Genomic DNA, 15,184 nt, shown 5'->3' on the forward strand with positions numbered 1-15,184 from the left:
CACTTGCATATTCTCTGATTTTCAGATTTTTCCCACCCACCCACCCTTTCAGGTTACTCTCCGAGATGGCGGATTTACTCGAGATGGCTGAGAAGCACGTGAAGATTCCGACTCTCCCCACGTTCCCAGTGGATCGGCAGTTGGACGGGTCCAATTATGGCATCTGGAAGGTCATGATGGAGTCAGTTTTGGAGTCATATGATCTTGCTGTGCCAAGGCCGGAAGCTGAGGAAGGGGAGGTTTTATCAGCGAGGAAGGACCGAGAGGCACAGGCACAAATGTGGGACCGTGTCAACGCCAGGGTCCGGTCATTTATATTCCTCAATTGCACACCACAGGTGATCAACCATGTGAAGCACATGACGCTGGCGAGAGGCATATGGGAGCACTTGGCTTCTTTGTACAACAGGGTGTCACCCATGAAGCGGATATCCTTGGAAGTGCAGATGCGGGTTATGAACCCTGCAAAGTCTTCGACGATGCGGGAACACATTAACAAGCTGCAGACCCTTCAGCAGGAAGTCCTTCAAGCTGGGAAAGAGATATCGTCCGAAGATATGGCCATCACATTACTTTCCCACTTGCCTGGTCAGTATTCCGCTTTCTATTCCTCGTTGATCACTAGTGGCAGGCTCAGCACTATTACTTGGGAGGAGCTTGTGCCAATGGTCTTGGACCAGGAGGAACGTTTCACGAACCCTCCTCACGGCGGAGGTTCGGAGGCCTTAACTGGCCAACGGTCGAAAGGCCGTAACACCAACAAGGGCAAAGGGAAGGCTTCACCAGATAAGTCTTCCGAGAAGAGGCCTGATCCAGAACGAGAGAAGCTGAAGGCCGAAAGATCGTGTAATGATTGTGGCGAGAAAGGCCACTACTGGAGGAAGTGCCCTAAGCGGACAGGGAAGAGTGCTGAGTCCTCAGCCTCAACTGCGAAGACTCCGGCATTTGTGCACTTGGAGATGGTGGACTCCGATGATTCCTCGTCTTCGAGCGAGGAGGCAGTTGGCTTCACCGCGAAGGATACTCGGGAATGGATTCTCGACAGTGGTGCTTCCAGGCACATGACTCCATCCCGTGACTTCTTCCTGGATCTGAAGCGGCAGTCAGGTCGTATCTTTATTGGTGATAACTCCACTATTCCGATTCATAGTGAGGGCCGGATGGAGATCATTCCCGACGGCAAGGGGGGCAAGCATGCTTCCCGTGTTCTTTATGTCCCTGCTCTGGGCTTTCATCTTTTGTCAGTGCATGAGGTATGCAAGACTGGCTTTCGGGTGGAATTTGAGGAGCATTCAGTTGCTCTAAGGGACCGTGAGACAGGCAAAGTTGTTTGGGAAGGCGGTGTGGAGAACGGCATCTACAAGCTCTCTGCACTCTCCTCACTGACAGGCTCTCAGGTCGGAGATTTGTGGCACTTTCGTTTTGGCCACTTAAATGTGGATGCTTTGCGGCGCGCCTTCCGGGACCAGATGGTGGTTGCCTTGCCAGATGTTGGTAGTAGGCAAGGACGCTGCAGTTCTTGCATACGTGGTAAGCAGCACAGGGAATCCTTTCCGAAGCAGGCTTCCAGGCGGGCTTCGAAACCTTTGGAGTTGATTCACACTGACTTGTGTGGACCACAGCAGATACCATCCTTGGGAGGATCTCTCTACTTCATGCTGCTTGTTGATGATTGTACCAGATTCACGTGGGTCTACTTTCTTTCACAGAAGGACCAGGCTTTTGCTCGGTTCAAGGATTGGCACGTGATGGTGGAGAAAGAGTCTGGATTTCAGGTCAAGACTCTCAGGGCTGACAAAGGAGGGGAATTCTCCTCGACTGTATTCTTTCGGTTTTGTGCAGATCATGGCCTCAAGAGGGAATTGGCCAATACCGGATCGCCTTCGGAGAATGGAGTTGTTGAACGTAAGAACAGGACTGTGGTGGAGATGGCGAGGACCATGCTGGAGCATCGAGATCTTCCTCGTCCACTTTGGGGTGAGGCTGTGGCGACAGCTGTCCATACCATAAACCGCTCTCCGACGACTTCTGTACCCCATATGACTCCATTTGAGGCATATTTTGGCAGGAAACCCGATGTCTCGCACTTCCGTGTCTTTGGGAGTGACGCGTATGTACATATTCCGAAGAAGCAGAGGGGGAAGCTTGACTCCAAGTCCCGCAAGCTGGTATTTGTGGAGTATAACTCTCTTTCCAAGGGATACAGGTTGTATGATCCAGAGAGGAACGAGATTGTTGTCAGCCGGGATGTGGTCTTTGATGAGCATGTTCCAGCATCCACTGTCGAGGAGCCGCCACTTCTTGGAGATCCAGAGTCTGATGATGATTCCCAGTCTACCACTCCAGTTGATCCACCTCAGTCATCACAGGAGGTTGAGCCCGCAGCTGGAGTTGAGCCCCCGCGACCACAGGAGGCTCCACGATCTGTTCGAGTACCTAGGTGGTTGATGGACACCCTTCGGGAGTCAGGTGTCACGGAGCTACCCTCCGAGTGGACCACAGAGGACGGCCCTCGAAGATCACATCGAGTTCGAGATAAAAGCAACACGGCGGAGCTTCTTCAGGTGAACTATGCTCTTATGTCTCGTATCATGCGGGATAAAGAGCCCACTTCCGTAAAGGAAGCCCTTTCACAGGATACTTGGAGGGAAGCCATGCAAGTGGAACTTGACGCCATCGAGAAGAACAACACTTGGGAGTTGGTTCCGAGGCCGTCGAAGCGGTCAGTCATTGGTGTCAAATGGGTCTTTAAGACCAAGTACGCGGCTGATGGGTCGGTGGACAAACACAAAGCCAGGCTCGTGGCTAAGGGTTATGCTCAGCGGCCAGGCATCGACTACGAGGATACCTTTGCACCGACAGCGCGGATGACCACGATTCGGACCGTTCTTGCCCTTGCTTCTTCTCAGAGGTGGCCCGTGTACCAGATGGATGTAAAATCGGCGTTCCTTAATGGTGACCTGCAGGAGGAGGTGTACGTAGAGCAGCCTCCAGGCTTCATTGTTCCAGGATCGGAAGGGATGGTTTACAGGTTACGTAAGGCCTTGTATGGTCTTAAGCAGGCTCCGCGGGCTTGGAATCAGAAGATTGATTCCTTCTTCATTCGGACTGGATTCCAGAGATCGGTTGCAGATCCGAACCTGTATCTCTTTCGGGAACGCGGCATGGTCACACTCATCATCCTTTATGTGGATGATCTCATTCTCACCGGCGGTCATGTGGAGCACATCGGAGTGACGAAGGCTGCCTTGTTAAAGGAGTTTGAGATGACCGACTTAGGCTTACTCCACTTCTTCTTGGGATTGGAGATCTGGCAGACCCAGAGGGGGTTTTTCGTCTCTCAGCAGCGGTATGTTCATGAGTTGCTTGAGGCCTTTGGGATGGAGAACTGCAAGCCTATTACTTCGCCGATGGACCCGAACACAAAGTTAACCGTTACAGATCCTTGTGAGCCAGTTGATGCCTCGCAGTACCGGAAGCTGGTTGGTTCATTGATCTGGTTGCTAAACACCAGATTGGACTTGAGCTTCTCCGTGGGGCTGTTGAGCTCTTTTATGCAGACGCCATTGAAGACTCATTGGGACGCAGGATTGCGGATCTTGCGGTATCTGCAGAGTACGAAGGATCTGGGACTCTTTTACATAGGAGGGAATGGAGTCAAACTCCAAGGTTGGAGTGACTCAGATTGGGGAGGAGATCCAAACACGAGGAGATCTACTTCAGGATACACTTTTACCCTCGGCTCAGGAGCGGTTTCTTGGAGCAGCAAGAAGCAGCCGACTATTGCCCTTTCTTCGACAGAGGCAGAGTATCGGGCGGCTTGTGGTGCTGCTTGTGAGGTTGTATGGCTGCGGAGGCTGCTTGGCGAGATGGGGTTTCCACAGAGGGAGCCCACAGTCATCCAGTGTGATAACCAGAGTTGTATAGCTATTGCTCGGAACCCGGTTTTCCATGCCCGGACCAAGCATATAGAGATACAGTATCACTTTGTTCGTGAGAAGATCTTGGCGGGTGACATCTTGCTACTTTATTGTTCGACGGAGGACAATGCGGCGGACCTCTTCACGAAGTCTCTACCTCAGGCTACGCTCAGGCGGCACTCCAGCTCCCTGGGATTGGTTACACAGCCAGGAGCTGAGAGGGGGTGTTAGAAGTCATCTCCTGTCTATTTGTATACACCAGGGCCTCTGTTGTGGGTGTGCCCGCCCGTATATCATTTTTCCACACTCCCCGTATTTTTTCCCTATTTTTCCCATTTTTTCCTAGTGGCTGGAGGGCTGCCAGGTGATGCCAGGACCACTCTGAAGCTGGCCGACTGCATCTGTAGCAGTCTGGGGCTATCTGAGTGCTGGCCGACTTGTTCTGTGCAGACGTGGGGCACCAGATGCTGGCCGACTGCTGTTTTTCAGCAGTCGTGGACATTTAGTCAGTCGTGGGCCTCTTTTAGAGCTGGCCGACTGCCCTCATGGGCTTGTATATATTGCCCCCCATCCTCCTCCACTTTCTCATTCAGTATCTTCGGGATCTTGTGTATAGAGAAGAGTTTACACACATCTCTCTGTGTTTCTTGTGCTGATTATTTTCTGCAGTCTACTTGCTCTTGTCTACCCAAGTTTGGATATCATTTCCGCTGCATATTCTGACATCTTCTCGTGGAGTGTTTCTTAGCCAATACAGATATTTGCAGCAGCTCCTGGAGACATTTGGGATGACCGAGTGCTGTCCAATTTCTTGTCCAATGGATCCTAACTCCAAGCTCTCCCGTGATGATCCCTCTGTCAGAATACGCAGCGGAGATGATGACCAAATCTGGAAACACTTGAGCAAGAACAGTGCAAAAAAACAGCACAAGAGAAGGAGAGAGATAGAGGCGTGTAACTCTGCTCTATATACACAAAGAAGATCCCGAATACAAGATACAAAATGGCAAGGGGTGTGGAGCCATTTCCAATTAGCAGTCGGCCTGCTCCAAAGGCAGCCTACAGGTACAAAATCTCCACGACCTACCACATAGACCAGTCGGCCAGCAAACATGAGTCGGCCAGTTCTGTACTGCAGTCGGGTACAGTCCGCCAGAAGATGTATGTGCCTGCCAGCTCACGACTGCCCCCCCAAGCCACAGATAAATGGGAAAATATGGGAAAAATATGGAGAGTGAGGAAAAATGAGAACAACACCTACAAGGGCGGGCACACCCACAACAAAGGCCCTCGTGTCTAGATAAAGACAGAAGATGACTTCTAACACCCCCTCTCAGCTCCTGGCTATGAAACCAACCACAGGGAGCTGGGGTGCCGCCTGAGCAAATCCTGAGATAGCGACTTCGTGAAGAGGTCCACCGTACTGTCCTCCGTCGAACAGAACTCTAGCAAGATGTCATCAGCAACGATCTTTTCACGAACAAAGTGCCTCTGGATGACCGTGGGTTCCTCCAATGGAAGCCCAATCCTGCCATGCAACCTCTGCAACCTCACCACCTCACAAGCAGCACCACAAGCAGCCCGGTACTCTGCCTCTGTCGTCGACAAGGCAAAAGATGACTGCCTCTTACTGCTCCATAAAACTGCTCCTGGGCCTGAAGTAGAACTCGTCGTGTCTGAATCTCCTCCCCAAACTGAGTCACTCCATCTGTGGAGTTGGACTCCATCCATCAATCCCCCTCCTGTGGAAAAGAGACCAAGATCCTTTGCATGCTGTAGGAACCACAAGATATGCAATCCTGCCTCCCAAAGAGTCATCTGCAACCATGATTGGATGGGAGCTCAACAGCCTCATCAGAAAGCTCCCATCCAATCTGGTATATCCATCAACCAAATCAATGAACCATTATGCTTCCGAGTCAAAGAGGCATCATACTGCTCACAAGGATCAACACTTGTTACGGTGGGAAGCCAAGTCTTGGAAACCTGCTGAAGACCACGAAAGGCCTTCTGAAACCTGTCAACAACCCCCTCTGAATCCGGAACCACAAAGCCTGGAGGATCCACCTCCTTCTGCAAGTAATCAACTGCCACCTGCCTAGCTTTCCAAGAGGTCCCCATGGAAAGAACATCCTCATCTACATGAGTTTCTTTGTCCCGAATACTACAAGTCATCAGAGCATAGGTTACCTGTAAAGTTTCCTCTGACTGATGAACACAAGAACTACCAACATTAGTACTGGAAAGTTCCTGCCAGCTGCTGCCATCAACTGGCAAGCTATCCACCATCTGGTCCGAGAAAGCCTACACCTGCAGCGTATCCACACCTAAGTGGCCATTACCAGACTGCCACTCATCACAAAACTGAGGACCTGGGAGAAAGAGTGCTCAAAGTTTGTAAACTCCATTCTCCACTCCGCCTTCCCAAACTACTTGGCCTGTTGCCTTGTCCCAGAGAGCAACAAAATGCTCATCAAACTCCACCCGTACGCCAGTCTTGCAAACCTGATGCACTGACAACAGATGAAAACCAAGGGATGGAACATACAACACCTGGGAGGAATGCTTCCCCCCTCTGCCATCGGGAACTATCTCCAACCTGCCCTCACTGTGAACTGGGATAGTGGATGTATCCCCAGTAAGAATGTGACCAGAATACCTGCAGAGATCTTGTAAATCTGAACAGGAAGGAGTCATGTGCCTAGAAGCACCACTGTCTAGAATCCACTCTGAAGTATCCGTAGTGGCGAGTCCTCCAACCTCCTCCCTGCCTGAAGAAAATGAAACATCGGTGTCCATCACCTCCAAGTGCACAAAAGCTGGAGTCTTCATGATTGCTGCTGAGGAATCTTCACCCTTCTCGGTGTTCCGCTTGGGACACTGCCTCCAATAGTGGCCTTTCACGCCACAATCATTACAGGTCCTCTTTGCCTTCAGTTTCTTGCGGTCAGCATCGGACTTCTTCTCAGAAGACTTCTCCGGTGAAGCCTTCCCTTTGCCCTTGTTATTACAGCCTTTCGACCGTTGGCCAGTTAAGGCCTCCGAACCTCCGCCCTGTGGAGGGTTCGAGAATCTTTCCTCCTGGTCCAAGACCATGGGCACAAGCTCCTCCCACGTGATGGTGCTGAGCCTGCCACTAGTAATCAAAGACAAGTAAAATGCTGAGTACTGAGAGGGCAAATGCAACAACAACGTTATGGCCATATCCTCTGATGATATCTCCTTCCCAGCCTAAAGAACTTCCTGCTGAAGAGCCTGCAGCTTGTTAATATGCTCCCGCATCGTCGATGACTTTGCAGGGCTCATAACCCGCATCTATACTTCCAAGGAAATCCTCTTCATGGGCGATACCCTATCATAAAGAGAAGCCAAATGCTGCCATATACCTCTGGCCAGCGTCTCATGCTTTACACGATTGATTACCTGCGGTGTGCAGTTGAGGAAGATAAATGAGCGGACCCTAGTGTTGACACGATGCCACAACTGTGCCTGTGCCTCCCGGTCCTTATGAATCGACGGTAACTCCCCTCCCTCTACCTCCGGCCATGGAACCCCAACAACGATGAAATCAGCAAGGTCGTATGACTCCAAAACAGATTCCATCATAACCTTCCATATACCGTAGTTGTTCCCGTCCAACTGACGGTCCACCAGGAACGTGGAGAGTGTTGGGATCGTCACATGTCTCTCAGCCATCTCAAGAAGATCTGCCATTGCGGGGATGTAACTGAAAAAGGGTGGGTGGGTGGGAACAAAGAAGAACTTAACCTGCAAGTGGCTGTCCAGCAAATCAGCCCGTCGTCCTCTTGCTTCGCCTCTTCTCGAACAGTCCACCAATCAGCAATGCAACAGTCCCCCTCTTGCTCACACAACTCCCAAGATCTATCAAGAGCCTAGGGCTCTGATACGATGTCAGAATACAGAGCGGAGATGATGACCAAATTTGGAAACACTTGAGCAAGAACAGTGCAAAAAAACAGCACAAGAGAAGGAGAGAGATAGAGGCGTGTAACTCTGCTCTATATACACAAAGAAGATCCTGAATACAAGATACAAAATGGCAAGGGGTGTGGGGCCATTTTATATGGGCCCCAAGCAGCAGTCGGCTTGCTCCAAAGGCAGCCGACAGGTACAAAATCTCCACGACCTACCACATAGACCAATCGGCCAGCAAACATGAGCCGGCCAGCTCTGTACTGCAGTCGGGTACAGTCCGCCAGAAGATGTATGTGCCTGCCAGCTCAAGACTGCCCCCCCAAGCCACAAATAAATGGGAAAATATGGGAAGAATATGGGGAGTGAGGAAAAATGAGAACAACACCTACAAGGGCGGGCACACCCACAACAAAGGCCCTGGTGTCTAGATAAAGAGACAAGAGATGACTTCTAACACCCTCTCCCCTCTTCAAGGATAGTACACAGTACTGGAGGCTTGTTGGTTCTCTTATTTATTTGACTTACACTAGGCCCGACATTTCTTACAGTGTCAGTGTTCTCAGACAATTTTCTTCCGCTCCTCGACACGGCTGCTCTGAGGGTTCTCCGATACTTCTCCGGTATCTTGGACTATGGTCAGGAGTCGCTGAGCTCGTTGGATACTCTCATGCTGATTAGACAGGTGATCGAGATACTTGACGATCCACTTTTGGTCATTGCTTCACTCTTGGTTCCGGTCTTATTTCCAGGAGATCCAAGAAGCAGAATATAGTTTCATTATCTTCTACCGAGGCAGAGTACCGTGCTTATCCGGATACCTACTGTGAGCCGTTATGGTTGTTCCAAATGTCGAGCAATCTTGATGTCCTGTCAGATTATCCGATCCGTATTCTTACGGACAGTCAAAGTGCCTTGGCATTGGCTCAAACTTCATCCTTCTATGGCAAGACCAAACATATTGAAGTCCACTTTCACTTCGTTCATGAGCTAGTCGACAACGGATTGTTCTTCTCAAGACAACCTTGCTAATCTCTTCACCAAACCTCTTCCTCGAGATACTATTGTTCAACTCCTTAGTCGTATGGGAGTTGGACCCCCATGCTGGAGCTGAGAGGAGGTGTTGGACATGTCATCTCCAGCCCATTTTACTCCATTTTATGCCCCTTTTTATCCAGATATTTATCTAGGGATTTTTCCCATATTTTTCAGCTTTTTTATAGCTTAGTTTGAGGCTTTTTTAGGCATTTTATCATTTGTCCAAACTAGTAGCTTTTTTGCTACAGCCGATTGGCTCTACAAATATGTATATAAGCATGGACATTGTTCATTCATAATTCGATACATTTCAGTTCTTGGCCGTCTACTTTCTCTTGTTTGATCTCAACTTGCTTCCGCTTCATATTCACATATTCTCATGTTAGCAAAACGTACCTTTTCCATATATGTCCTAAATATGCTTCAAGTTGATGAATCCAAGAAGGAAAAATAGTGAGGTCAAGTTTATTGGCATACTTACTAAGGGTCATCCTCTCTAGAAGATGGTGCCGTGAACTTGAAGATGCCGGTGTCGTCTTGCAGTCGAGGACCCAAAGAGAAAATAAAATTTATGGTTGAATTCTTTGACAAAGTGTCAAAGCTTTGATACAAATGTAGCATGCGGAAGACTTGGAGATGAATCGTAAACTTAATTAGAGCAGAAATTCGGCACTTAAACTTGATGATTTGCAATGCACAAATGAAAGAGAGAGAATCCAGAGAAAGTACACTGTATCGGGTCCCGAATAGCCCTCTGAAGGGCCCCCACCATGAAAGTGTATTTGCTTATATTGTTGAATGAGTGATGGACTGACTGTTGATTGCAAATCAGCACCAAAACTACTGACGTGGTATCTTCGCACTCTACTACCTGTGTTTTCTATCCACAGCAGATCACCTTCAATTCAGCACCTTTCTCCTTGTGTTTTACCTTGTCTTGGGCTGCCCGGGGCATGTGCACAAGCAAGGACTATTGGCAAAGGACTCAAATGAGGAAACAAGGCCTGGAAGCACCTTTATATAGGAGATATGGGGCTGTCCCTACTGGCGACTGGGCATATGGGCTGGCTGACTCGCAAAAGAGGACAAATTAGATGTGTTTCACACGTGTGGCCTCTCTTGGGATAGCAATACATGTATATACCTAGATGAATCCAAGAACACGACCAAATTCACCTTTTAGGAACGTGCATGTTATATACTCATGGTAGTCAACCCACAAGACTATATAATTATCAACTCCATTATGCATAGTATGGACTAGATACTACGACATCCCCACTAACATCATCAGTGCCCAATAGTGGACATCATCAGTGCCCAATAGTGGGTGTAGAACTCTGTATCAAGATATACTCTCACACACACACTCCACACACACACACACATTCAAGAGGGTTACATCGTGTAACATGTCCTACACAAGCGCTCAACTTCGTGTTGGCAACTGATTGAGCTACCTTGGCCCACCCTGTCAAAGTCTGTCAAAGTCACGCAGCAGCAGCACGCACACCACCCTAGGGCACTAAACAACATCGGTGGCTGAGCTCCCATCTCCTAGTTGTTGCTCCCCTCCCCCAAAAACCCGTCCGGAGGAGATATCTATGACAAGGTGCCACCACACCCTATATATGGCTCTTCGACTTCCCATGCTCTTGCATATGGGATAATCCACCACAACTTCTAGTCATGTGATAACCCGAGAGTAGCTACGAGAATTGCCACCTCCAACACCCTCCTTCAATTCGAGCACCTCGATCAAACAAAGGTTAGGACTGCCCAAGACCACACAGGCCGAGCTCTAATACCATGTCAAAGTCACGCAGCAGCAGCACGCACACCACCCTAGGGCACTAAGCAACGTCAGTGGCTAGGCTCCCATCTCCTAGTCATTGCTCCCCCCAAAAAACCCGGCCGGCACACACTCCTTGCAGCTGACAACTTGTCCCTGGACTAGGGCTCAAGGAAATACTCAATGCACAACTCTAACCCAAAACTTGCACTTAAAACTACTGTTATGTCCATGTGCCACCCAAGTGCACTCAAAGCATGTGACACAAGACTCGCATGAGCATCTCTCATGCTCTCTTCTATTATCCCCCAACATCATTTGATGAGTCCAAGTGTGAGTTTCTAAAACTTTGCAGTGCAATCCTGTTAGCTGGAAGGGTGTGCCCACTGACGCATTGAGACCCAATATATATTGTTTGATGGTGTTACCCAATTCTCCTATTTACTCATATAGGGGATCTTTGCACACGCTTTTCAAGAGTTTATGATGGTGAAATTAATACCACGTGAAAATCAATAAAAACGATATGGAGCTCAATCACATTGATGATAACATACCTACAAGAATGTTGAAGACCTTCAAATCTGTCAAATGTCTGACCCAATTGAGGACAAAATCCAAAAATGCATGATTCGCAAAGGTAACAATAATCACATTATTCTCTGCTCTAGATGCCACCATATCCTTTGTCAACCTAAATACTTCCAATGGCGGCATTCTGCTGCCAGCAGGTGGTTGTTCCCATATGGGCTTTCGTAAGAAGGTCTCCTTATCTGAACGAGCATGGTCTGGTTTATAAGCCACAACCCCAACAAAGATTCATTATAAACTCACTAGCAACCTCAAAAGGAGTGTGTGTGTGTGTGTGGGAAGGGGAGAGGGGGGGAGTATATAATCAAGCCATTTCCTTAGAAGGATGACCCAGGATAAATCAGTGATCGTACTTGATCTGAACTGATAAATTTCTGCTTGAACAAGCATGGCCCAATAGAACGTAGAATACTAAACAGAAGCACAGTACATTTGGCAGCAACATCTTTGAACTTGAAATGTGCAGCCATTGGAGATCCTTCAAATCAGTGTTGATTTTTGCACTTAAGATTAATCTAGGACGTGTAAGCCAAATCCAAGACGATTAGAAGTTGAGATCACCTGTAGTGAGTCCAATGGTAGCGCCGCGGATACTGTAGTTATTAACGCGGGTAACGATTTCCGAGTAGATGGGGGCTCCAAGGAAGTAGGAGAAGATGAAGACGCCCAACAGGACGCCGAATTGGATGCCCACCAGCAATGGCTTCATGCCTGCGTCTGCCTAGAAGTCTTGGAGCTACTACGATCTGTGAGTACCCAACATGGAGGTGGTCACTCACTTTCGCACCTCCTCCTTCCGTTTCATACTAGTCGGGCCAGTCTGCCCCTGGGCGGGCCTAAGACCACTTTGTGTGAACATGATCACCCGACTTATTTATTTCATTTCTAAACCTTGAATAAAAATATGAGCTCCATAATTTCACTCTGAGTTGCAAGTCACCAAGCAAGGGCACACAATCCTCCTAGATCTTATTCCACCTTTGCAAGATTGTCACCTAGAACAATCCTACACTTCACCATTGTAAAGAGGCCATCAATAACTATGAAATTGTTTCGTTCCATGTTGCGAGAGGTTTGGTGCTTTCTCAAGCCAAATGCATGTTCAAATGCATGTTTTCCTTGCAAAAGTTGTGATAAATTCACATTTATTACGTGATGCTTGAAAGCCCATAAAGTGGATGAGCCGAAAGAAGGTCACTGCTCGGAATATACAACAACACACAATTAATTAAATTATGGGTGGTACGATGAAATAAATAGCCTAATCTATTAATTTGAAAGGATTGTTCTCTTCACTTCATACTTTTTAATAATAGAGCTTAATGGAGAAGTTTCTACTAGCTTTTAATATAATTATGTATAGCCTCTCTCTCTCTCTCTCTCTCTCTCTCTCTCTCTTCACTTCATACTTTTTAATAATAGAGCTTAATGGAGAAGTTTCTACTAGCTTTTAGTATAATTATGTATAGCCTCTCTCTCTCTCTCTCTCTCTCTCTCTCTCTCTCTCACACACACACACACCCACCTACCCACACACACACGTGTGCGTGCATAGCTCTCTCCCTCTCTTGCAGCCCTCTCTCTCTCCAACACTTGGTTTCACCATAGGCAAGGTAAGGTATGGACTTGAACATACATGGCACTGCCCTTGGGGACTATCCTAAGGGCTTATTAACTTCGATTTCCATCCATTCTAACTATTGGGTTTACCCAATAGCTATACCGTTGGTGTTGCCTATGAGGTTATACAAAAGCACACGACCTTGGAGTCTTGGGGATGAGTTAATTATTGTGTTGTGTTCAATCTTATTTTGATTTTTACAGTGCATTAGGTTAAGGCATTTTGTTGATGTGCACATTTTTGGAAGGAGAAACCCTAATGTTTTGGCTATTTGCATGAGGTTTAGGCCCACAAGAGGCTTGGATTTTGTTGTATTAAAGCCAAGGGATTGCTTAGCAATTGTGACATTAAGAGTGATATCCGTTCTAAAAACTTTGGTTACAAGCTCCAAATTGTGTGGAAGTAGATTTCCTTTCCTTGTTCATGCATTTGTTTGAAATGTAGCATTAGAGTAGATAAAATTAACAACAAAACACCCCATAAACATCCTATGCATGCGTAAACAAGTAAATTGTTACAAGCGAATGGAATGATCGTGTCTTGCGTAAACTATTACAAGTGAATGATTGTGCCTTGGTTATTGTCAAAAATGACTTATATATATAAATGAGTAGTTTTCACACTAGACTGGCCAAACTAAAAGATGGTTCAGCCTCTATTACTAGTCTTAAGCAACTATGTATATAGAGCCTGTAGAAAGCACAAGGTGAGGCTACTTTATATGTTCTAGTGCTGTCTTATAAAGGATAAGTGTCCATTTACATAGATAAAATGGCAAACCGTCCTAAGGTAGGTTGGTGATTGAAACTATGTTAACATACGAATGGTTAATATACCGCCCTTCCTAATGGTGAGCATGTCCTCGCATCACCCAAGGGTGGAAGGTGTTGATGGTTCAAGACAAACCATAAAGTTGGTGGCCAAGGTTAAGTGGTATAGTTCGGGACTAATCCACAACCGCATGGCAAAGTTGTGGGAAGCTTTGCCTTGATGCCTGGTTGCTTACCGAGGCAGCATAGAAAGTGGTATGTGATGTAGAGGTTCTTCATGCCTAGCCTCCATTGGCTGTAGACCCTTCAACATTAGGTAGTTGATGGAAGCGGTCCACAACCAGTGTGATAGGCAGAATGAGTGCCAAGACCACCATGGAATGATTGGTATGGACATGGCATGGGCCCTTTGACATTAGGTAGTTGTTAGAAGCAATCCATGCCCAGTGATAGGTGGAATGAAAGCCAAGACCACCATTGGGGAGATGGTGGTTTGAATCTTCATGGCACGACATGAGAGAATGGCTTGATTGCATAGTGTGATGTTGAGAGATGAGGCTTCTTTGTGTGGTGAAACTTTGGCCAAGGCGAGGTTGTATTTGTGATAAAGTGGAGTCAAAGCAGAGGTTACATGCATTGAAGCTCATTGGAAGTACCTTCAGGGGTGAGGGTTCTCCATGCAATGGGTCCTACCATGGGTCAGGCTACATGCATTAAAGCTCGTTTGCTGGAAGGGGATGAGAATTCTCTAGGCAATGGGTCATACCATGGGCCAGGCTTATGCATGTAGTCCCCCCATCTAAAGATTTACCTAGAGGGTTTGTGTTAATGAGGTTAGTTGCAGTGCATGTGTTTGTGTGTGACGTGAGGTGAGAAGTGAAAAATTGTGATGCCAATATTGAAATATATAGGTGACGTGCATGGGCGATTGGTGGAAGGTGTGCTCCTGTGTGTGCATTTCCCCAACACAAAGACTTATCCAACTTGTGACGTGCATGGGCAATGGGTGGAAGGTGTGCCTCTGTGTGTGCATTTCTCCAACACGAAGACATCTCCAACTTAATTGCTTTCTTTTACTCTCTTTGTTACTTTCTGCAACATTTACTTGACATCCCTTTTCTTGAGAAGTCAAAGGTTGGTTGAGGCATAACAATGGACTGTATGCATGGCTAGGCCCATAGCTGCAATGGAGTTGGGCAGCCTTTATGGCTTGAGGAATTTGTCGTTTATCGAGCACATAGGATAGAGGCAATGTGGATCAACAAATGGGTGGTGTAGCCAAAGATGAGGCCACAAAAGGTGCTTCCTGTTGATTTCAGAAAGGTCTAAGTGATGGGTCATACCATGGGCCAGGCTTGCGCTTGCCATGGTCCCCCCATCTAAAGATATACCTCGATGACTATCAGTAAAATGAGGCTCAATACACATTTAGTAAAGAACAAGTGCCTATTTATCTATTACATGCAGAGCTTGTGTATATAGTACAAGTGGCATGCATGGGCATTGTGTTAAGATATCA

The 15,184-nt window shown here is 47.5% G+C and overlaps 1 protein-coding gene across 2 annotated transcripts in view; it reads right to left on the bottom strand.

The window, feature by feature from the left end:
- The window catches only part of XEG113 (xyloglucanase 113), a 99,502-nt gene extending 87,390 nt beyond the window's left edge, over positions 1-12,112 (bottom strand). Inside the window, exons 1-2 of one of the 2 annotated variants that reach the window (XM_086792221.1) lie at positions 11,836-12,112; positions 11,241-11,471 (exon numbers count right to left, since the gene is read on the bottom strand). In XM_086792221.1, the coding sequence (XP_086648347.1) occupies positions 11,241-11,471; positions 11,836-11,983 (379 nt within the window). In that variant the 5' untranslated portion in view covers positions 11,984-12,112. The remainder of the gene's footprint in view (positions 1-11,240; positions 11,472-11,835) is intronic. The other variant, XM_086792223.1, reaches the window with a different exon arrangement.
- Between the last annotated feature and the right edge of the window lie 3,072 nt (positions 12,113-15,184).

The sequence above is a fragment of the Cibotium barometz genome, chromosome 4 (genome assembly GCF_041138505.1).
Source record: "Cibotium barometz isolate CiBa-2024 chromosome 4, ASM4113850v1, whole genome shotgun sequence".
Classification (NCBI taxonomy): Eukaryota; Viridiplantae; Streptophyta; class Polypodiopsida; order Cyatheales; family Cibotiaceae; genus Cibotium; species Cibotium barometz.